This window comes from Podarcis filfolensis (genome assembly GCF_964270895.1).
Source record: "Podarcis filfolensis genome assembly, chromosome: 4".
In the NCBI taxonomy this organism is placed as follows: domain Eukaryota; kingdom Metazoa; phylum Chordata; class Lepidosauria; order Squamata; family Lacertidae; genus Podarcis; species Podarcis filfolensis.
Window position 1 is genome coordinate 48,335,444 of NC_139607.1, and position 24,328 is coordinate 48,359,771.

The 24,328-nt window shown below is 41.5% G+C and overlaps 1 protein-coding gene across 8 annotated transcripts in view; it reads left to right on the forward strand.

Moving 5' to 3' along the window:
• Positions 1 to 6,091: 6,091 nt before the first annotated feature.
• LOC310762086 (uncharacterized protein) overlaps positions 6,092 to 24,328 on the forward strand; it is a 28,588-nt gene continuing 10,351 nt past the window's right edge. For 2 of the 8 annotated variants that reach the window (XR_014547841.1, XR_014547842.1), the window contains exons 1-5: positions 6,727 to 7,164; positions 8,906 to 8,959; positions 9,822 to 9,904; positions 14,989 to 15,132; positions 22,884 to 23,050. Coding sequence is in view for 2 of the 8 variants with exons in the window: in XM_083612597.1 (XP_083468723.1) it covers positions 9,847 to 9,904; positions 14,989 to 15,132 (202 nt within the window). In the remaining 6 variants the exon portion in view is untranslated. Of the gene's footprint in view, positions 6,197 to 6,726; positions 7,165 to 8,905; positions 8,960 to 9,821; positions 9,905 to 14,624; positions 14,728 to 14,988; positions 15,133 to 22,883; positions 23,051 to 24,328 lie in introns of those variants that run through there. The other 6 variants (XR_014547840.1, XM_083612597.1, XR_014547843.1 and 3 more) reach the window with 6 other exon arrangements.

Below are 24,328 nucleotides of genomic sequence, written 5' to 3' on the forward strand. Positions count from 1 at the left end.
GCCCTAGCCACCACCAGGGCATCGGACAGGAACCACGACCGCCGGATTCCTTTAACGGAATACCCTTCAAGGGGAGGGGTAGGTGATGGCCACAACCTCCCCTCCAACACACAACACATTTCCAGTGCCTAACCGCCAAACCTTACAAAGTTGTGATGACTTGCTACGAGGTAGGCGAAAAACCAAGTAGCTGGAGCCAATCTGCCAAGTGGAAAAAATTCCTACCAGGCCCCTTGGACAACCAAGGCGACCAACCGAGGTCCATAGCAAGGTTCATCATAAAATTAAGATTAAAATGCTGCTGTCCAAACATATTATGTTTCTCTGCTCCACTTTCCTGTTGTCTTAGTTGTTGTTCATCACGTTGATTTTATTACAAGAAAGGTTGAACATGCAACACTGTCAAATATATTTCAGTGACTAACAGCAACTCCACCTACTAGCCTAACAGAAACAACAGCTCCACACATAGTTATTAAATCCCTGAGTCTGCAAGGAGTAAGTCCCAATGAAATCTGTGAGGCTTCTATGTAGACATATATTAAATAGTGCACTGGAGTGGGGTAGTTCTATTGGGGAGGGAGGGCAATTCACACTTTCCTCAAGCAGCAGCAAAAGATGACATTGAGAGACACATCCCATAAGTGAAGACAGGCATGACGTTCTGCCCAGAGTGCAGAAGCCCATTTACCATGCCACACTGAGGTGCAGTGTGATATAGGGTCTTTTTGGTGGTTGCACCTCCCCAGAAAGAATAAGTCCTCCCCAAAAGGCTTGTCTGGACCTTTCTTTTATGTTTTTCTTGACACCTTTCAATCTTATTAGACCTTTTAGCTACTACTACTACTACTTATTATTTTTATTATTTATTCTGCAAAATGTTGTGTTACCTCTATATCTAGATCTGAAGCTGTTTTTATATTTTAAAATGATTTTTATTTTACTTTCTGTGTTTGTTGTCTTTGACTGTTAGCCACCCGGAGGACTTTGTTTAAGGGCAGGATATAAATATTTTAAATAAATATGTGCCGTCAAAGCAGCTAACAAATAGGACCCTGCAAACAAACAAGAGCAAAAGGAAGCAAAATAGCAGAGGGTCATATTTCTAGGAACACAAAGCCTTTTAGTTTTTTTAAAATGAAAGGTACATGATGCCAGAGGAAAAGATGCTTCCCCGGTGTTTTTCTTGGCGCTACAGGCTCAGCTGTGGGCCAGCAGTTGTTCAAAAGATTTAAAAAGAGAATTTCCACATGCTTACAGTTTTTCCTCCATGGCTTAACTATGGGCATATAACTATGGGCAGACTGAGATGTTCTTTAGGTATTTAGCTGTTTTTCCATGGGTTCTTCTCACAGTACTAATTAATATTTTATTGTATTGTTGTTGTTGCTGCTGCTGCTTTAAAAAACTCTGAACAAATAGCACTACAACCTGGGAAAGGGAAGAAATTCATTGAAAATGAAGGCCAGCACAAAAAGGTGGTGGCAAGTTAAAAAATAAAAGTGGAAGGGAAAGAAAAAATAAGAGAGGTATGTGCAATGGAAACCAGAAATAATAATAATAAAAAATTAGTGGTATTTAAGGCCACAGCTCACAACTAGACATAAAGCTATTTAAAATCCAGTAACAGTTTTAAAAAGAATAAAATAGCATTAAAACAGTTGCAAGGAGTAAAAACAGCTTGAAGCAGCATTATTTTGATTTTTGGGCTTGGTAGGGGAAGCTTCTTATTGCTTGATGCTGCAATCCTGTGCACGCTTATTTTTGAATACACACCACTTCATACAGTGGGACTTGGCTTCTGAGTAAGCATTCGTAATGTTGCACCATTAATTTTTTTAATAGGTTGTGTAAATAATCACCTGTGATGATGAAGCTTATATAAACATTTCTTCATACTTGGCCTTGATAAGTTTCTGATTTCACACTATGATTGTATGCTATTCTCGCCTCTTTTTGTTTGTTTGTTTGTTTGTTTGCAGTTAAAAGGTTTCTATGCAAGCAAAGCTTATTAAGCAATGTTTTGCATTGCTTACTGCATTTTCTTTGGAAAATTAATCACGCGAAAGTACAGTGGACCCTTCATGTCCACAGGCTCTCATATACAGCATCTTCACGGCCTTGCTATTTCACAGGACTAGAAAAGTGGAAGGAAGAAACAGCTACTTCTAAAATGTTGTCTGTATGAACCTTTACCTTCTCTCCTCTCTCTCCACCCCGTTTTGCATCAGTTTCCATGGAAATGGAAGTTGAACAAGCCACCAGCAGCACAATGCGTGTCATCTGCTGGTTCCAGTTTCTTCTTCAGTTTCCACGGAAATAGAGGCCAAATGCGAAAAAACAAGACACATCTAAAACTTTTTGGTTCAGCTTTATGAACTTGTTTTTCTTTGGCTTCTGCTAGGGCAGCATTAGTAGGTAGGAACTTAGCAAGCAAAGGCTGTGGATTTCAAGTGTCGATTGTCTGCTGGAAAGTCCAGCAAGCATAGTTGGGATAGTGTCGTTATTGGCACTGTGCAAAGGGACTTGCTACACAATGGGGCACTGTATTCTCCCACATAAAACTGGGGGGCTCCTGTTCAGGATTCCAGCCTTCCTCTCGCCCACACGCCATTATTTTCTCCCTTTTCCAACCTTCACTTTACCTTGGGTGTGGAACCATTTTCAGACCCAGGACCACTTTGTCTACATGCCAATCTTCAGGGGTCCACATGCCAGGAATGGGCAGCACCAGAGGCCAAAGCAGGCAGAGCAATGAATGTGGATTTTGCCTTTGCACAGTTGGCTTTTTCCACTACATATTCACATAGCTCCCTCTTTCCAGACAAGCAGTAAGCGTCATCAGAGTTCAAGGATATATTCCAGTCGGGCAAAAACACTCAAGGAAGGTGAAAAACAGAGCCAGTGATTGTGCAGAAGGCAGTGGGGCTGGGAAGTGTTGCAGCTTGGGGTGAGTACTGTGGACAGGATGGAATTTGTTTATTTATATTATCAAACTTATATTCCCCCCCTTCCTCCCAAAGGAGCCCAGGGCGGCAAACGGCAAGTGAGGAAACAATGGAAATGTATTTAAAGCACTCAGAATGGTCTGGAGAGCTGCATTCAGTTCTGCTCTACATTCTGTGCTTGTTGTGTACAGTGGTACCTCAGGTTACAGATGCTTCAGGTTGCAGACTCCGCTAACCCAGAAATAGTACCTCGGGTTAAGAACTTTACCTCAGGATGAGAACTGAAATTGCACGGTGGCGATGCGGCGGCAGCGGGAGGCCCCATTAGCTAAAGTGGTACCTCAGGTTAAGAACAGTTTCATGTTAAGAATGGACCTCCAGAACGAATTAAGTTCTTAACCCAAGGTACCACTGTATGCTCATTCCACATTCAGCTGCTTTGGGGAGAAGGGTTGCCTGTTTAGATTTTGGTGGTTTGTTGTTGTTTTTTAAAAGAGGGGTGGCTTTTTTAAGACTTTGTGGTTCCCATAAGCATGCTGATACTCCCCTCTTGTTTCTCAGTGGCTCCATTTTGGCTGAAGTTTTGTTAGCACTCAGCTCCCGGGTTTAACTATTAAAAGTGACTGGAATACACACACACAGCAGTTAAATCTCTCTTTTTTTATAGAGAGTTAAAGTTGCTCTAGTCTTCTTTCGCTTCCAAGCTGAATGCCTCATTGAGCACCCAGGCTGTAGTGATCCTTATTGAGGTTGACAGAGGTTGGGCCTTGTTAGGTATGCTGTTCATTCATTAGTGAACTGAAAAGAGCAGTTTTTTAAAAAAGTTTTTTTTTAAAAAAAAAGGGGGGGGAAGGGGCTGTACCTCAGTGCTAGAGCCCATGATTTGTATGCAGAAGACCCCAGGTTCACACACACCCCCAGCATCTCCAGGCAGGGCTAGAAAAGACCCCTGAGATGCTGCCAGTCAATATAGGCAATTCTGAGCTAGGGTAAATTGGCGATTTGACTCCATATAAGGCAAGCTGTCTATGCCTTCAGGTGGACTAGTAACCCTAATTACTGGTCTTGGCATTTATACCCATCTCTACCCGGAAGCCCCATGGAGTAAGTGTAAGACTGCAGCCTTAGTTTGTCTCCAGCCCATTTCCTCCATTGCTGTACACAAGTGGCTCCCCAATCCCACATTGGACCACTTGAAAATTACTGAAGGTGTTGGAGGACAACTGAATGATTGTTCTGCCTGCTGCAGCGATTGCAATGCACAATGCTAGATGCAGTATGATTTTTAATAGTTTTATTTCTTTTTTTACAGAAATGCTGCAGACCACCTTAATGAAGTTCATGGACCACTGGTGGTCCACAGACCACAGTTTGGAAACCTCCGTGAATAATAATAATACATGACTCTGCCTTATTCTGAATTAGACCATAGCCCTTCTCACTTGTTCAGTCACATCCAACCACACCAACACAATGTGATATTGCCCATGCAATCAGTTCTATACACGTGATCAGGAAAGAAGGATTGCTAGTTACCCTAGATAGGCAAGCATGTACTACACTACAGTAGGTATGCACATGGGGGACTGGTCACAGTGGATTCAATGCATGCTGGTCAGTGGTGGGTCCAGCTGCTGCAACATACCCGCCTCCCCCAGCACACTTTCCCTCCATAAACCTATGAAAAAGGCTTCTGTGTCTGCCTACTTTGACTACTGGGGGCTCTCCCATATGTGAAGCAGAGCTAGTTTCCTGCCCTGCTGCCTGAAGTGCCTTTTATAGGGTGCCCTGTGCCCTGCTTTATGGAGGACAATCCTCTATTTGGAGCATTGTCCAGGCCCAGTTTGGTTTAAAGATAGAGCCAAAAAAAGGGAGACCAGGGGATTTGAATTTGCCCACCATCACTTTGTACCTGGATTGAGCAGACAGACAGCCTACCTACATACCATCCATTTTTAAAGCATGTGGCTTCCCTCAAAGAAACTGGGAACTGTAGCTTGCCCCTCAGAAAGCTACAATTCCCAGCACCATTAACAAACTACCGTTTCCATGATTAGTCAGGGGAAGTCATGTGCTTTAAACGTATGGTGTGCCTGCCTGCAGCCGTAGATCACATGGTCCTTGTCTCCCCCACAATTGTACTAATATGTGCTGTATTTCTACTTAAAAGGTACAGGTAAAGGACCCCGACAGTTAAGTCCAGCTGCAAATGACTCTGGGAGTTGCGGTGCTCATCTCGCTTTAATGGCTGAGGGAGCTGATGTTTGTCCGCAGACAGTTTTTCCGGGTCATGTGGCCAGCATGACTAAGCCGCTTCTGGCAAAACCAGAGCAGCTCACGGAAACGCCATTTACCTTCCCGCCGGAGCAGTACCTATTTATCTACTTGCACTTTGACATGCTTTCGAACTGCTAGGTTGGCAGGAGCTGGGACTAAACAACGGGAGCTCACCCCGTCGCGGGGATTCGAACCACCGACTTTACGATTGGCAAACCCTAGGCTCAGTGGTTTAGACCACAGCGCCACCTACTTTGATTATAGTAATTATTTCAAAATTTCTGTCAGATATTGAGGCAAAAGTGGACAGAGCAATGGATGTGGCTCTTACCTTTGTCCAGTAGGCTACATTTGAGTCAAAAGTTTTCTTCACACACCAGGCCTGTGCACCAGGGTAAATTCAAAAATAAGAAGGTCTCTGTCCCCGCACTAGCCAGCATAGCCTTCCAGGGTCCAGGGCAAGTGTACCTGACTGCACACACACCCCCTCCACGCGGTCCTGGAACACACTGCTCACTATTATTCATCTAGGAAGTAAGATGACTTTTTACAATTCAAGGACACATTCCAACTTGGCAAGAGCACCTGAGCAAGTGTTAAACAGGATTATCCGTAAGGGACACGACCTGAGGTGGGGCATGGCCTAGGGAGAGGCACAAGGGCCAGAGAGAGAGATGCCTAGAAGGACACACAAGAACACCAGGCTGACAGTCCCCAGCATGAACATTTTATAGCAATATAGTGGCTGCTGCAGAATTCCATAGAGTGGGAAAGTGGGGAACGGGAAGATTTTGCTGCTCATGCTCAGTAAAAAAAAAATTTCTGAGGCATTTGGATGCCAAGATGGTGGAGGAGGAATCTCCCCCCTCCTCCTTCTGAGGTAGTTATATTGCTGAAATTCGGCAGCATCTATTTATTTGGGATAATTAGGCCCCTAACAGCTCGGCTCAGCTTGGTAAACAAAGCAAAGGGTGGGTTCAAAGAAGCTTTTATCTTATATGCTTTTTTGGTGTGCTCTGTTCTATCTTTGTTTTACAGGGTTCAACTGGAAACCTAGCAGGTTTGGATTTGAATTTTTCACTTCTTTGTAAAGGGAACTGTAATGTAAAACTCCCATGATTTGGAGCAGGATTTGAAAGGTGGTTGCTATGGTGTGTGTTTTCTACTCTCTAGTTCTCTTTCCTGTGGAGTGAAATCCAGTATTAACCATGCTCAGAGTCGACCCACTGATATAAAATCATTGATTTCACTGGGTCTGCCCTGACTATGACTAACCTCAGATATCACCCTTGGATTAGGGAAGTTGTGAGCTAAGTGCTACATTGTTATACATTGGTTTGAAAATATAAAATATCCCGTTAAAATGTTGTGTATGTCTGTATACATTTGTTGAAGAAAGACCCCGAACCTCCCTTAGTTGTATCACAATAGCAGTGCATTATACCTTCTCGACTGTATACACAGATCTGTGGTTAGCGGAAGGGCTTGCCTTGTTGCAGGGGTGGTGCCTTTGAGCGCTATGATTCCCTGACTGTACTTGGCAGAATTGTCTATATTTTAAAGGCCCTGTCTTGGTCAAGCGCTTGGAGGGGCATTTTGTGGCCAGTTCCTAAGTGGGAAGCTGCCTCTTGCAAGATCTGGCAGAGGCAAGCCGAGCTGTGTTGAAGGAGAGAAGGCAGCAAGCTCCCGTCCTGGGAGTGGAAAGCGGCTGAACTCTCGCTTTGGCTGGCTTCTCTGCCAGCTCCAGAAGGAGAAGGCAGAAAGCAGTGGGGGGGGGGTTACCTAGCAACCAACTCTGATGCTTTCCAACTATTTACAGGGGAGACCGAGGGCTGTGACCTACAAAGTAAATTTCCCATCAATGGGATTGCATGTGAAACACGCGGAAGGCAAGCTGGGCGCCAAACTGGCCAGGGGAGATCCTAATTGCTTCTGCATGGTGAGTTTTTAGCTATAATTGAAGTATTCCTGCATTAAATTGGAATTCTAACTTTTCTGATGGAGTCACTAGGATAGCTGTATGATGTCTTATTTTTTTTGTTAGACATGAGGCTTAATCTCTGCTGGAGCAGTAGTGGAGAGAGGGGGGGGGAGAGAGAGAGAGATTTTGAGGAAGTGATTAAATGCAAAAAAAATAGACCAAGTGGTCAACCTCTTTCCAAAGTATGTTAGTAATTAAAACACCCGTTAAACCCTTCTCCCTCCATTGTGCAACATGTCAGAATAGTAAAAGCTTGTGGCGGTTCTTTCTGGTTCTTCTAATTTACAGAAGACACTGACTGCATTCAGATGAAATGCAAAACCAAGGGTGAGGTTTTGGGCAGCCTATGGCTTGTGAAAATAATAGTCATAAACTTTGGTTTCCAGCTTGGCTGCTTTCCACTAACGAGCTGGAGTAAATTTAAAATGGAAGCCTTCCAAACTCCTAATGGTTCAGGGAAAGGCTGGGCTCATTGTTGTAACACTAAACTATGGTTTCAATACATTTCTGATAAATATTCAATGGATGTACTGGCCAAATATTTCTGCAAGCAAACCATAGTACCATGACTCAGGGGATTATGAGTACAATGAGGGATGTTAATGTTTTGCGACAAGGTATAGTCCCTGTGGATAAATTGCAAACCCACACTTAAATAATGTTTGCAAAAAACACCAGTGTCAATGCTTTGCTTCTTCAAGCTAGTCATTTGAAGTTCTTGCTATTACTGTTGTTTCTGGATTCATTATACTCTATGTTTATGTTATGCCTTTGTGGCATCAGTAACAGAAGCCCAAAATCACACTGTGAAGGTAACAAAAGCAAACATTAAAGGTGTTACAAGCAGGGAAAATATTATTACTTTCCATTAACTAACCTTTAAAACTTTGACTAATCCAAGAACCCTTTGGGGGTCCAAGGCATTGCCCCTTTTCTCTGAATGCAAAGGAAGTCAATGTGGGAAAGTAACTGGACAAGAACTGTGGTGTCCTGAATTCAAATCCCTTCTCCTCACTCAACCATAAAACTTAATGGGTGAAAATGTGTCAGCCACACACAGTGCCATGCCTTCTATTTACTTTTTGCCTCAGTGGCATCACACTGGAGAGGTGGATAAATATTTTGTGACAGAAAGGTAGCAATGAATAAACACGAGTTTCGGTCATAAGTGGGCCAAACTCATCCACACAATGAAGACAGTGATTGTGTGATGTGGTTTAGTGGAGAGGAGAGCTGTAAATTCTGTGGCTTTTCGCCATTATGGATGAGTGCATAGTCCTGCTCACAACTTTTGTAGTCCGGCACTACTTGAACAAGGAGGAAATAACTCTGCTGGAAGATGAGTAAACAGATAATAGCTTTATAACTAGTTCTGTTAAAACTTTGAACGCCAGCTTCGTTTTGCAGCTCTGAGATTCTTGTGCATTTTCTGTGTTATGATTCATCTGGTGGATGCTTTCAGATCAGCCATGTCAGACCACTTTAAATATAGTTGCTATTGTAAATAAGACCAGTCTTTCAACCCCTACCTCACAATTGTTTTAGTTGCTGTTTCAGATCTACCTCTTTTACCTTCACTTTTCTGACTATATATTTGGCTCTATCCAAGCTGTTAGAAATATTGCTGCTTTTTAACAAGATATATTGATTCTGTTTTGAATGAATTATTATATTATTATTATTATTATTATTCTTGCAGGAAGTTGTTATGCTCATTATTTAACATTTATTGGAAAATACAACAAGGAGTTCAGTAAGTAATCTCTTGGATTACAATGTTGAAATGTTGGTGGACTGAAAAAATGTGAATTTTATTATCATAAATCAATATTAATAAGGAAATGAACTTTTGTGTTCCTGCTTTAAAAGAAAGCCAATGAAACAGTAACCAGCATTTTAACACCACCTAAGGAGTATACGCGGTCTTCCTAGTAAACCCCTTGAAATTAAGAAAAATAGTTATTCAGTTTCACCAAGATCCACAAGCAAATCCTAACTATTTCCCTAATTGTTATTCCTAGCCAAGGCCTGCAAAGCAGTAAGTGTCAGAAAGAGGGAAGGCATACAGGCTTGTGCAAGGCTTTGGGCCAGAAGGAAGTGAGGCTCCAGAGTCCAGCAGCAATCATGGCACAGGGCTGGGGGCTGCATTTCAAACTGATTACACAATACCAAAAAAATGAAACCCCCATACAAGATTACCGTATATGTTTAAATAGCTGCATATACAAAAACAGTAAAAACAATTACTGTATATTAAAACAATTGTACAAATAAAACAGTTTCAACTAAATTCTGATAAAAAGTGAATGTATATCTGACCTTGGTGAAAATGAAGAGAAGCAATTTCTTGTGAGGCTAACATAAAATCTAAACTTCCCCTGAAATGTAACCTTCTTCTCAGGTGGTAATCATAATCCTTCCAGGACAATTTCCCAGATCTCTGTCAAATATTTTACACATTTTTTCCTGAAAGTTTTGATGCACCAATCAACATTGTATCCCAACATGTTCCACAGAATTTTTTTTATTTATTTACTGTAAGCCATCCAAGGCAGTTGTCTGTAGCCTCCAACCACAATGTAAGCCCACTGTTTCTCTGCTCCTGGAAACCACAGTACTTGGAAATCCGCAAAAGCAGTGATGCTGGTGAAAGTAGCCTTCCCCAGGGAGCCTGGACTGCCTTTCCACTTGCTTAAAGGTAAGTAGCTACATGTAGTAAGCACTGACTTGTTAATAAGCGGTTGTGTTTTCCCCCCATTTTTTTTGCACTCCAGCAGTTCAAGAACAGCCTTTCTGTACACCTGTTTCCAAATACTGGTTCTTGTTTTTATTTATTAAATCAGTGGTTTATGTGGCTGTGCATGTTCACAGCCTCCAAAAGCAAATTATTGTTTTCGCATTAAGTGTTTGCCTTTTTTTAAAAAAAATTACTGCTAAGTAGATAACATGTTCTCTGATGTTGGTTGATTGATGCTACTATACAAGCCTTTTGGGAAACAGCTGTTGCTAATAAGAAGCATTATAACAAAATAATTGGGTTTCTTTCTTGAAGAAACATTTTGTACAAATGCTAATGATGTTGTTTATTTTCCTTCATAAACATTTTCAGAGACTGTTCTTTTATCTGCTACAGCAAATTATAATAGTGATGGTTTAAATAGAGAAAGACAAATTGTTCTTAGGTTTACAGCAGGAAAATTCTCCTTTGATATATATTTGGCTGTGTGTTCCCTTCTGCAGTTGGGAGTACTCTACTCTGCTTTAAAAATAAATAAATAAAGAAATCCTGAGCCCACAAAGACTTCTTTTTTATATTACTATTGGCTCTATTAATGTGTTTGTAATGTATTGTCCTTGCTCAGTGATGCTTTGCCCCCAACAGGGTGTGCATCAGGGAAAAGTGGGGTGGGGTGTAGTGAGAGCCCCCCAGGACACAAGTATCAGTCAAGGGCAGGGATAATGTGGTGGTACAAGAGAGGTGGGGAAAATGGTGGCCATTGAGACAGGATGCTGTTGCTTTCACGAGAGATGGAGCCTTAGGCAAATAAGAAAGTGACAGCATGTATCAGGGATGTGGGGGGAGGGATTGTCTCGACCCATTGATTGGCAAGGTGTGGGAAGAACAAGGGAGACTGTGTCCCTTGGCGCGTACCAGTCAAATCACTGTCTGCAGGGCTTTAGTGAAGCTGTAATAAGGGAAGCATTTACACAAATGTCTCTTAATGAGTCAGACTTCAATTTTTTGAAAATCCAAGAGCAGGTAAATATATGCTTTCGTGTGCATGCACATTTTTTGTATCTGAAGAAGTTTGCATGCACACAAAAGCTTATACCCAGAACAAACTTAGTTGGTCTCTAAGGTGCTACTGGACAATTTTTATTTTTCCCCCAACTGCATCAGACCAACACAGCTACCTACCTGAATCAGGTAAAGATAGATTCCCTGGCTTGGATCCTAAAATACAATAAGGGAGTTTTCAGGTGGAAAGTTTTCCCTCCTCTTCCCTTCAGCCTTCTGCACATACACCCTCCAGGCAGTTGGACAGATTCAGGGGAGGCATGAGGCCTGCCATCTTGTCAGGGAGCAACCTGTTATTCCTTTTTTTTTTGGAAAGGAACTCTGCCAGTAAGGGAGGTGGGAACCCTCCCCACCCACTACAGATTCATCATAGGCCATGTTCCTGGTCAGCCCTTCCACAACCTGGGGTTCTCAAGACTTTATACTGACTTGCCTCACACCAACATACAGTGGTACCTCGGGTTACATACACTTCAAGTTACATACGCTTCAGGTTACATACACTTCAGGTTACAGACTCCACTAACCCAGAAATATTACCTCAGGTTAAGAACTTTGCTTCAGGATGAGAACAGAAATCATGCAGCGGCGGCGCAGCGGCAGCAGGAGGCCCCATTAGCTAAAGTGGTGCTTCAGGTTAAGAACAGTTTCAGGTTAAGAACAGACCTCTGGAATGAATTAAGTTCTTAACCCGAGATACCACTGTACAAACCTGAGGTGTAGAGCCTATGCAGGGCTATACTAGAGCTGAGACTGGGTCCAGATAGTCATTTAGTGGCTAGGCCTTACTGCATGAATATTTATTTGTGTGCTGGTTCCCAGTCGTCAGCCTCAACCAGTGCTGACTCCATGTATTGCCAGGGTTGTTTTTTGGGGGGTGGGGTGGGGGAATACATGGAGTGCTTCTTGTTACCATTGCAGTTGTTCGTTAGACCCAAGAAAGAGTGGACAAAAAGGTTGAAACGGTAAAAGAAAATTGCACAGGGCTGTTGTGACCGAGCACTCTGCCTGGGCCTGGGCCTGGGCCCTTGGTAGATGCTTGACCATGTTGATTGTTGATGCCATGCTAACCCATAATCTGCAAAATGTCCATTAACATCTCTTTTGACTCTCTTTACTCCACTATTTGTTTATTAGGATATTATATTTCCACCAGGTGTTTGGAATATATTTGAATTGCTCTTATCCAAATGGTGTCCTTCTCTCTTTCTTTCTTCCCACCCCCACTGCAATCCAAGCACTTGGGGTGGTGATTACACGAGGGCATCTTGTGCACTACAAATGTAGAAAATAGGGTGGGTCCTTGATTCACATTACACTGCTTCCAAACACCCAGCAAGAATGTTCAAAGACCAGGGTTTCTGGCTATTCGGAAGTGAAGTGAGTTAAACCTGTGCATTTGTTTGTTTATTCTTAATTTGCCATGTAAGGAGCTGGCAAACATTCCTCCAACCTTACAAAGACTGCCAGTCATTGCTCATTCATTCAGCATATTGCACCTCAAGATGGCACTCTTGAACTACTCAGCTTTTGAGGGATATACAAATTAAGAATTACTCACAGCAGGAAACTTTCAGAAAACAGGATATCTTAGGGAGGTCCAACTTAAGCAGGAACAACTGCCGCAATGTTCAAACAGAACAACCACATCAGACGCTGACAGCACGACTTACTGATATTTATATACCAAGGATTATACTTCTTCCAAACGCTAGCTGAGACTATTCATTACAATTGAAATTACTGTTGTTATAAGCTAAAGGCAGTTTTAACTAACCACTGCAAAAAGGGAAATGCTTTCATCTTGCTTCTGAACTCTGTAGCCCCAAATTTTAATGATATAATTCTTTATATGATGTGAAAGTCGCCTACAATATGTCTTTATTATTATTTTCTTTCAGAAGTCTGTTGCATTTTTATAAATAAATAAATAAATAAATCTGGATTAGAATTACAGATCTAGTTGTGACCAGGACTGCATATATAGAATTGGGGAGAACAGTTGGAATGGCATGAGAATCCCTTCTTATTTCTTCCAAATTTTATCCTTCATTCTTTCCCTTCATTGCAGTGTCCAGGGAAGTGCTATTCTGACTTCCTGGAAGAGGGAAGCAGGGCTTCTGAATTCAAAGTGTGATTTTCCCATCCTCTTAATATTCCGTTTGCTTGGGCCCGCATTTGGAGTGATGGGAGAATATATAGCAGGGATCACCACATATTTGGTCCAGTGGACATATTTGGAATTTTGGGAAAGTGCCATGGACACCGGTCATAAATTAATGGCAGTGGGGCATGACATAGCACAAAATGGCTGCCATGGGTGCATGGCATAACACAACATGGCTGTCAGAAAGGAGAAATGAACCACAAAATTGTGAACACATCCCTCCCCATCAGTCACCCTGCCCTTGTGAAAGCACACCTGCATCAGCCACTGGCACACTTACTCACTCCCAGAGAGAAAAGGGTTGTTGTTTTTTGCACCCCTCCTCTGTTCAGAATAAATGGGAGGCAGCCTATGTTCAACATGGGAGAGGGCAAGCCGGTATTTACTGAAACCTTCCAAAGACACGATAGGAAATACTAGAAGGCATATTGGCACCAATGGGTGCTTTGTTGGATACCTCTGATATATGGTGTCATCTGTTCTCATTTGGTAGAAGCGCCATGAGAAACTTCTCAGTGTATTTAATGCAGAGTCAGAATTATGCACCTTGATATACAACTTTCCATGCATTTTGGTGCATGTGATTTTGTAAGCACATTAACTATTGCCTTAAACCAAAGGCGCACGCGCGCGCGCACACACACACACATACACAAAAATATATATTATTGAAAACCAATCTATCATACCTACTGAAAGACATAGAATGCCTTCCTTAGTAGTTGGTTTATAAATTAATCAACAATAATACCTATACATTGACATAAATTGATTGTTTCTACAATTCCTCCAGGTGTCATTGGACTCCAGCTTCCATCATCCTTGGACCCTGACCATTGGCCATGCTGCCTGGAGCTGATGGGAGTTGTAGTGCCAACAACATCTGGAGGACCTCAGGTTCACTATCGTGGTCTGTAAAATGCAAAATGTGCTAGCATTAGTATTGAGGAGGCAGCGGTATGCATTGCCACTTGACCTGATTTCCAGATGAAAAGATGCAGCGGGTGGGTTGTGTCCAATTTTCTAATGATTTGTAAAACTTTTATGAGCTTTAGCTGATGAGTAAGCTTTTCAGCACTAGCCGGGTCCCATAAGTTTCCATACCACAGATTTAAACTTGAATCCTTCAAAGTCTTCCATTGCTGTGCTACATAAATCCATGCAACAGTCACTGTGAATGTCAGCAGTTCATTAGATTTTGTGGCCTCATTAGGGGAAACAATATCCATTTTAGCTTTCACAAGGGCCACCTTCAACCTTGTTGCTAAAATGAAACCTTATCTTGACTCAGCTTCACATGTACCCACAGCTTTAAGGATTTCGTGCTGTTTTATGCAGGGACTAATGTTGCGTTGTTTTATAGAAAGGCTAATGGTAGTAGCAATTGTGGTTTCCCTGGGCAGCATTAAAATGTCCTGTTAATGACTGCTTGTTGCTGCTTTTCACTGACAGCTGTAAACAAACATACCAAGGACAGAAGTATTAAAAAGGCTGAAAGGAAAGGAAACGAAGCGCAAAGACCTTGGCATTTGCAGACCTTGTTTTGCACATGCAGGTAAAGTGCTCCAATTCAGTGCCTGAATATTAGAACGTATCTTAACTCTGGTGGCAATTACTGAACAGAAGAATCAGTTTGCTGCAGCAAAATGTGAATATTTTAATGGATTTCAATTTAGCAATTTGAAGACTGAATACATCCCAAGAAAAATAAAGGGTTGCAAATCATAAACATTTCATTTCACTCATCTGCTTTCCAAGAAAATACTAGAAATGTTTGAACTTCTCTACATATATCTCTATCTTTTTTTTTGTCCAGATGAAACCACCAAAGAAAACTTCAGCCACAATCTCATTAAAGTCAGAATAACTATTGAGGAACCATTTCCAAAACCCATGAATGTGCCTGAAACTAGGCCCAGAAACCACAAGACTATAGAAAATAAATGTTGTTCTTCATTTGGTGAGTTTGCAGCACATCCTTTAATCTGTTTTCTGCCTTTAATTACAGAGATAAGTATTTCTTAAGCTCAGGTTGAGGTATTTGAAAAACCAAAGGATTTGAAAAGATTTCAGTGAAAATAACAATACTGATAGTAGGCTCACACCTTTTTACTGATGTGGAAATCATGGTTACTGCTTGATTACTGAATGTGTAAATAATATCTTATGTGATCTGCAACCATGGGACCTTCATTCTCATCACATGTATTTCTTTACTTGAGAGGAAACAAGCTAGAAAAAGATGAAATGACAATGGGATTGGCTATCAGCTATCATGTGGTGGCTATACTTAAACTGTGACCTCATAACAGCACAAAGAAAATTGGTAGCATCACTGGGTCACAAGGGTGAAACAAGAGGAGGAAAGACCTTTATTCCAGAAACTGAAAAGGGAAGTTGTGCAGTAGTTCTATAACAGATCTGCTTAAGAGCATTAATTAGTGAGTCAGAAGGCTACTCTCCATTATGCAATAGGTTTTCCAGCTCACTGGCATTAAACCAGTTCCAATAAAGATCATTTTTGCTCCTTCGAAACTTTCTCATGAAAGAAAATCATTTGAAACCTTTGATTACTGGGATGCTGTTTGCTTATCAAAGAAAGAACAAGAGGGACGTTGCCTTTTTATCTTTAATGGGAAACCTCAGAAAAATGAGGGTGGGCAGTAGGGAACAAAGGGGTAGGAGAGAAAGTTTAATATCCAACACATTTTGGACGTCTCATACTGTATATATAAATGTGATGTATGCAGAGCTTTTAGGATTTCTATACATGATTTTGTAGTAGTAGTAGTAATAATAAATACTATACTATACTTTGTCCCAACTGTTTCATTGCCCTTAATTCACTGGTATACCAAGGTACAAATGCCGGAAACTCTCAGGGCAACCCTGTCAAGCCCTACACAGGGGCAAGAGCTTGAACAGGGCTACCTGGTTTATCATCCAGGGCATTCAGGAATCCATTGGATTCCTTTAGTCTCTGGGAACATACCATCTTCTCTCCACCACCCCTTTCAAGGGGAAGACTGGAGCCGTAAGTCCAAACTTCACCAGGAAATGATCTGACTATGACAACAAGGTAACACCCACGCAGCCCTTCCTCTACCTGGAGCAAAAACTGAATCAAGGGTGTGGTCTGCCCTATGTGTCAATTTGCCAGCTTAGTCAGAGAACCTGCTCAGCAGCAGGATAGATGATTGGCATATATCCATTTCAGTTGCCATGTTTAGTGAAGCTTTCTGCTGAAGTAAAGCAATTTATCTGGATGGCTTTTACCATGTACTGTACATAGTTCTTGGGAGAAAAACATGATTTATGTGGCACCCTTCTTGGTCATATATATTATCACTATGCTAGAGTTGCTGATTGTTCTTATGTTTCGCTCTATCTAAGAAGATTTATTCTTTCCCAAAACTTTTCAGCAAGAGGTATAAATATATTGTGCAAATGACCTGCTGTCCGTAGCGCTGAACTGCATAGCTATGGGTAAAATATAGAATTTTGTACGTGCTTTTGCTTTAATTACTGCAATGCAAACTGTAGTGAATAGTATGTCCCAAGGGGAAATGCTTCTGGTACTTTAAAAGGAAGCAGAAATATTTTAGATCATAACAAGTGTTGTCCTGCAAAAAATAATAATAATAAAAAATGGTGGGAAGTGCTCCTGCGCAGGGTTCAAATCACTACATTCCTTTCATCTGTTTGGCTTGCTCAGCCCTCATTGGGCTATTGGGGTTTCTTATCTCTGCAATTTTGGTTGGTTTTCCCCCTTCAAGTTTGGATTTTTAAAAGGTGTGTGGTTGAGGCACTTATACCCTGTCACAGATACATTAAAATAATTGATTTTTCTATCCATGTCTGTGGGAAGATCTCACTTCTGTTCTTAGGGACATTTTAAATTAGTTTCTCCATTGCAAAACAGGAAGTGATCTATCCAATCAGGGAGATAATATATATTTCTCTGTCCTCATGTTCCAGGCAGTCCATTCTAGTCTCCCTTCCACTCAGTTGTCAGATCCACACATCCCGGTCTTACTCTGTGGGGTGAGAGCTCTACAATTGTTTTTGTACTTTATGCGTACCTTGGGGTTGCCTTGAGTCTGCTGGCACTTCTCTTTTGTGCAATAATGGTGTCTACATGAGCGTGGAGCAACTTGGAATTGACATTAGTATATAGACAGGTCAGATCCTGCAATATAATTATATTGCATTATATCTCTGTTATGTCTGTGTGTATGACCTGAAGGAGCTGAAAAGTGAATGTTAACATGAAAGTCAGGAGTGCCTGCTCCAACTTAGGTCTGACTGCATATCCATTTGTTTTGTATAGCTTTTGAACATTTGAAAGTGCAACCAGTCAACATGCAAGTCAATGGAGCATGAGGCTTCCTCAGGCAGAATTATCCTGAATTGCATCAGTGCTGTCTCAGCCATTACTTAAGCGACGATGGCTTCCACACTAGTCCCTCACACTGGAATTGCCAAATTTTGTTCACTCACTTTTTATGGGAATCAAGTGCACTGATTGACTGTTTGAGGCAGAGAGGGAGGAGTTAGACCCCCCCTTCCCCTTCAAGGAGTGGATTGGCAGGGTTTTGCAGCTTTTTCAAAGGAGCTGCACTTATGCAGCCCCAGCGGCTACACCCACACCCTGTTGCTTGCAACTATAATTTTTTTAAAAGATAGAAATGAAAGAAAAAGGTACATCACTCCATGTTTTAACTTCACGTTCAGCAGGCCTTGCATATTTTATTCAAGCTTTTTCAAGATAATAGTAGTACAAAAAGTTCCACTTTTTATTCCATTTTCTGCTTATCTATATTTGTCACCTGAAGTTTTCCAGTCCACATAGCTGCTAAGTGCTTGTTAATAAAACAGGATAAAAGATGCAGCTTCTTATTCAACAAGGAATAATAGCACACAGAAGCAGCCATTCATGCTCAGATTTTCCTGGTAAATCAGGAACTAATAAGGTGGGTATGTACATCCAGTAAAGACTGACTTTTTCATTATAATGCACATCTGAATGACAGACACCTAATGCCCATTCAATGGTGTGAAGGAGGAAGTGCCTTATCATCTAGTTGGGCATATACAGTGCCGGATTTACGTATAAGCTAAATAAGCTATAGCTTAGGGCCCCACTCTCTTGGGGCCCCCCCAAAAAAATTAAAGGGGAAAAAACTGGATGTACATTTCCAAAAATAAGATAAAAAACAAATAAAATAAAACCTACATACAGCAACAGTGTTTTGTGTTGTGTCTGGTTCTATTAGGTCCATAAATTTGCATGTAGCATATATTCAACCCAAAAAAACCAGCGGCAATTTGTTGTTGATGAAGGACAGGTAGACATATAAAGGGCCCCATTACCTTCAGTAGCTTAGGGCCTCATCAAACCCAAATCCCAGCCACAGTGTTTAAACCACTAGTCGCACAAATCACCTCTGGATCAGGGTCAAAATGTCCACACAGCTCAAATTCCAACTTTTAACAGCTGCATGTCCTGCCAGGAACTGTGAAGCATACAGAGACATCTATTGGTTAAATCAAGCATTGCATAAACTTTTCATCTCAGGAGATCGACAAAGGTAAGGTTTCCTTAATGCAACTTTTTTTGGTGAAGAAGATATCACTTACTTCTGAGTAGCCATAGCTAGGTTTGTGCTGCTAGACTTCTAATGTCAGTGTCGTATCCCACCGATCCGGTCATAGAGTGTATAAAAACACACCTGCATTGCAAAACTCTTTGGGAATTTTAGAAGAAATGAGCTAAGCAGAGGAGTCCCAAAAGGTATAATAAATGTGGAAAGCAAGGGATTCAAAAGCTTTAGGAAGGTGCAGATAACCTGTTGTAGGCTGCAATCCTAATCCCATTACCTGGCAGTAAGCATCAATGAATTCAATAGGACTTACTTCTGAGTAGAAATGGTTAGGTTTGTGTTGCTAGACCTCTAATGCCAATGTGGGATATTTTCCCAATCCACATATCCTAGCAAGGAAGCGGCAACAGAATGTTTGAAGATACAGTGGTGCCTCGCAAGACGAAATTAATTCGTTCCGCGAGTCTTTTCGTCTTGCGATGTTTCTCGTCTTGCGAAGCACGGTCCGTCGCAACTGCGCCTCTTCAAGCGGCTGTAGGAAAAAAGCGACCGAACTCGCAAGACGTTTTCGTCTTGCGAAGCAAGCCCATAGGGGAAATCGTCTTGCGAAGCGACGCAAAAACCGAAAAACCCTTTCGTCTTGCGCGTTTTTCGTTTTGCGAGGCATTCGTCTTGCGGGGCACCACTGTATAACTGTGTGCAAACATCTTTGCACATTTTAGAAGAGATGTGGGATGGAGGGGTGAATTCAAAGGTTTAAAGAAACTCCAAATTAGGGTGAGGAGCTGTCTCTTTAAGAAACCACTGAGGCACTGGAGAAAGGCAGAGGAGAAGCCCTCAACTGCAGCTGCAGCCAATCATAAGCTACAGCTTATTTTATTTGGGAATAGTGTTACATGCATAAGATTTGATAGAACATGCCAGAACACTGGCGTTATTAAGATAGCAATGCTATCTTTCCTTAAATTATCTTTATAACAAACTGATATAAAAAGATAAGTGAAATTATTATGAGACCACAAAGATAAGTGATGATAAACTCTTCTTAAAGTCAACATCTCCCTGATGGTGGTAAACAGATTCCTAGCACCTATCATAGAATCATGTTTCTTCTATTTTGTGCTTGCTGACAAATGCACCTAATAAATGTCAGTCAAGAAAAAGATCTGAAATACACTTGTTCAGAGATTGCCTTGAGCTTTTCACACAAGGTTAAAGCAAACAGAAAAGTTGTATCTATTCTCTTTAATGTTGCTTTCCTTTTAACTTTTGACCTTCCTAGTGAGCTGTATTTTTCTTACTGGATTGAAAAAAGTATTGGGTTGCCACTGCATGGCCAGTGATCCTTCCTTTAATTTTCAGAAAGCAATTTCTGGAGGTTCAGCTTTACAGTAACCAGGTTACTGGAAAGAGCATCTGGAAGATAATAAAATAAGTATCAAAGCTGATATTTGAGTAAGGTGATATGTCTTTCAACTATCTGTGCATTCATGTGTGGTGCTTCTGCCAGTACCAGCCAGTGGCGCTTTGAGAACAGGTTCACCAAAGCTCAGTTAAGGGTGATGAGTATTCTCAAAATCAGTGCACACCCTTAAAAAACCTAGATCCTGGACAATAGAATTGTCCTATGTTGACATCTTAGCCCTGTTCAGGCATGCTTGGGAGGAGAGCTCTACCTCCTCCATGGTGTCTCTTCAGCCTCTGCATAGAATCACAGAATTGTAGAGTTGGAAGGGACCATGAGGACCATCTAGTCCAACCCCCTGCAATGCAGGAATCTTTTGCCCAATGTGGGGCTTGAACCCATGACTCTGAGATTAAGAATCTCATGCTCTACCAACTGAGCTATCCAATTTGATTGTTTTCTGTGTGTTCAAGTCTGAAGGTCTGATCACGCAGGGTTATAAAGCAGGTGAGGAGACTCAATGAATACACCGGACTCTCTGCTGCAGACACCTGCCCTCCAATATGTGGAAGGTGGTGAGGCTGGCAGCAGAGATGGGAAAGAGAGGGCAGACCTAGCTATTATGTTCCCACCCTCCCCTTCATTGTATGAGGGGGAGAACTTTTTAATAGGGCCCTTGTCTTCTTGGGAATCCCATTTTAAAAGTAAGATTGTAGTTGCCACATGGATAGCTAAAACTCAAGAGCGGTGCTAAAGCTTAGAAGTCTCCTTGGACAAATATTTTTGTGGTTAGGAGTTGGACTTTGTGGCTAGGAGTTGGATGAAGACACCAGGTAGCAGTAGGATTCAAAGGCCAGAATTTTGTTAAACAAGGATGTGCAAAGAGCATTAGATGTCTGATATTCTCCACTCCCTGTGGGCATTCTGCAACTTACGGAGAAATGGAAAGGGCCAGAGCTCAATGGAGCATCTGGTCTCCATGCAGAAGATCCCAAGTTCAATCAGAAAATGGGTCATGCACCAGAAACGTTGAGCTTTTCGTTCATCAGAACTTCACAAACCCTGGTCTTAATAAAGCAGGCCAGTCTCCTCTTGCCCTTTCATTTAAGTTTCATCTGCGTGTTTATAATGGGACAGGAAAATATTCAGAAATGGATCTATATACATATATTGGATTGAAGGATAAGAGTGATTTATGATTCTCACAACCAGCAGCTTCTTAGTTTGAGAACTTGAAAGTTCTTATTAGACCAGAGAGTGGTCGTATGTCAACCCAGTTAACTATTTTATCAATTGGTCTAAAGCATCTAGTGATAATTCCTTTGGATAATTTGATCGTCCAAGGAGACAAAAGATTGTGCTGAAATTGAAGCGGTGCAAGAAGCAATTAACTCATTTTTAATGTTTCCTAGGATGTTATTTCTGTAAGAACAATTTTTGACTTACTCAAACCCCCTGGAAATCTTTGGCACAAAAGCACATGAAATCAAGACCTTGTGATTATCTCTAAAGGTGACTACCCAGTTAAATCAATTAAACAAGTTTGGTTTGATGTGCATGTGCTGCTCAGAAGCACACTTTAGCAACAGCAGCAATAAGGAAATTGAGGCAGGAGGATAATTTAGAAAATGTCAGCTCCAGTATAGATTTGTCTGGAGAGTATAAAATGCATTGCAACCTAAAAAAGATGAGAACACATGGCCGTCATGGATGGAGTTAGGCTTAGCAGCCCTGGAAAAAGCTCAGTTACATTTTGGGCTTTGATGACAGGGATAAGAGGGTGTAAGAATGTTACTGACAATAAAATTACTTCATTTCATTGGCATGCTTACTTCCCTTCCCTTCCCTTTTTAGACAGTCTGCTACCAGGATCATCCCATGGGAAAACACCTAAAGGTAAAGGGGTAAAGGGACCCCTGACCATTAGGTCCAGTCGTGACCGACTCTGGGGTTGCGGCGCTCATCTCGCTTTATTGGCCGAGGCAGCTGGCATACAGCATGACTAAGCCACTTCTGGAGAACCAGAGCAGCGCACGGAAACGCTGTTTACCTTCCCACTGGAGCGGTACCTATTTATCTACTTGCACTTTGACGTGCTTTTGAACTGCTTGACCTTCTGATCGGCAGGTCCTAGGCTCTGTGGTTTAACCCACAGCGCCACCCACGTCCCTGTTGGTTTGTTTAAAGAAAGCATCCATCTCTCCTGGATGCTCTGTTTACCTTCCCGCCGGAGCGGGATCTACTTGCACTTTGATGTGCCGACTGCTAGGTTGGCAGGAGCTGGGACCGAACAACTGGAGCCTATTCACAAGAGGTTCTAAGACAGATCCAAATAATTTTAGACCAATTTGGTTGCTTAGTGTTGTTTTTAAATTGTATTCTAAAAGTTGAGTTAAAGCTGAAGAACACGTGGAGTTTATAAAACTACAAAAGAGCTGTGTTTTTCCCCTCCACCGATCGATTAAAAATACAGCATTTTACTGTGAATTTCTTCTAATAAACATATTTTACATGCACTTTTCACTAATATACACATTTTTGCTGATATAATGCATTTTGTTTGCTATTTTTATAAACATATGCATTTATATGCACACTTTACGCATGTGTATATATATAATTACATGGCTGCATTGCATTGCAAAATTCAGAGAAGTGCAAATTTCAAAGGATGGCTATATTTCGGTTTGCCTCTTGTTTCAGAAAGTGGCAGGAATGCCAGTGATTGGACCCAAGACCATCTGCATGCGAAGGATTGGTGGCAGTACTTGGTGGATTCATTTCTAAGAAAGAGTTACTAATGTTGCTTGTGAGACCCATATGATCCAGATGGTGCTTAAGAATACAAACAGGTCCTTCAGATAATGCAGGTAGGTCACTGACAACTGTCCTGACTTTCCACAGACAGGGTGACTTTGGAATAAACAGGAGGCAGGGACTGTTGGGCTGCCATTTTGATGCTGGTGGCAATGTGTGGATGCTGCAATAAACATTCATGTATGAGAAGTGCCCATCCTCAATAAACATGCATCCGAAAGCTCTCACAGTGGATACAGCTGTTTGTCTTTGGTAACAGAAAAAGAGAAGCGCTTCTCCCAAAATGTTCCAGTGCTATGTACAAATTTCAGGCATCTCAAGTCATGGAGGGTACCATCAGAAATAGATGGTTCAGACAGCAGTATGTGGAAACTCAGCATCTTGGAACTGATTTTGCATCTCCAAAAGGATAGACCTGATTGAACTATCTAGAGAGCCAAAGCCACATCTGTAAAGGGATAACCAGACTGGCAGTTTTTCTCCTCTGTTCCTGATATTGGTGGAGGATGCAACCAACACTTTCTTTTATGATCTATCGGTGTTTGTTCTCCACATTCTGGTTGCTCCTCCCCTTCTGCTTCATTTTAGAGAAACAGAGTTTTGATTGGCTGGCCTGGACACATTTGATGCTCCTTCAGCTCCTGGCCATTTTCTCTCTTTCCAAAAATAATAATCTGAGCCTTCTCTTTTTAAGAAAAGTATTTTAAAACAATGAATTGGTGCCTATGCAGATCCACACATAGGCAAAGTCACGAGGGTGCTGATGATGCCATCAGTCAATCTGAACTTCAGAAGCTGAACAATTTTTTTTTCCTGTGGAAGATGTTTTGTAACCATCCCTATTGTCCTTGTATTTCTTGCCTCTTGATAACTATTTGCTTTCCAGTTTGAAATAATGTCTGGAAAGTGTTTATCTGCTTTCTTCAATATTCTGTTGTTAGACACAGTGAACATTAGTGGTGTTGGCTGAGAAATCTTTGTCGGGAATCTTGTTTTCTAAAGCATTATTTGTGTCCTGCAAGAAGCGCTATTCTTTTATATAAATATATATTCTTGGCTGACACTTTCAGTATAACAGATTGTTGTATCTTCCCACAGGATAAAATTCACAAGGAGTGTCTGCAAAATCAAAAGGAGAATAATACTACATAGCCCCTGAGTTTCCACATTGCTCTTTGTGGGCATATTCCTATAGACACTGCACTGCTTGTTGAAAATCATGCATTTGTGTTGTACATGAGAGAGCCAGGAAGGGAGGACAAGACTGTAGCTCAGTGGCATGCAGAAGGCCCTGGGTTCAATTTCTGGCATATCTGTGTGCCGCTAAGGAA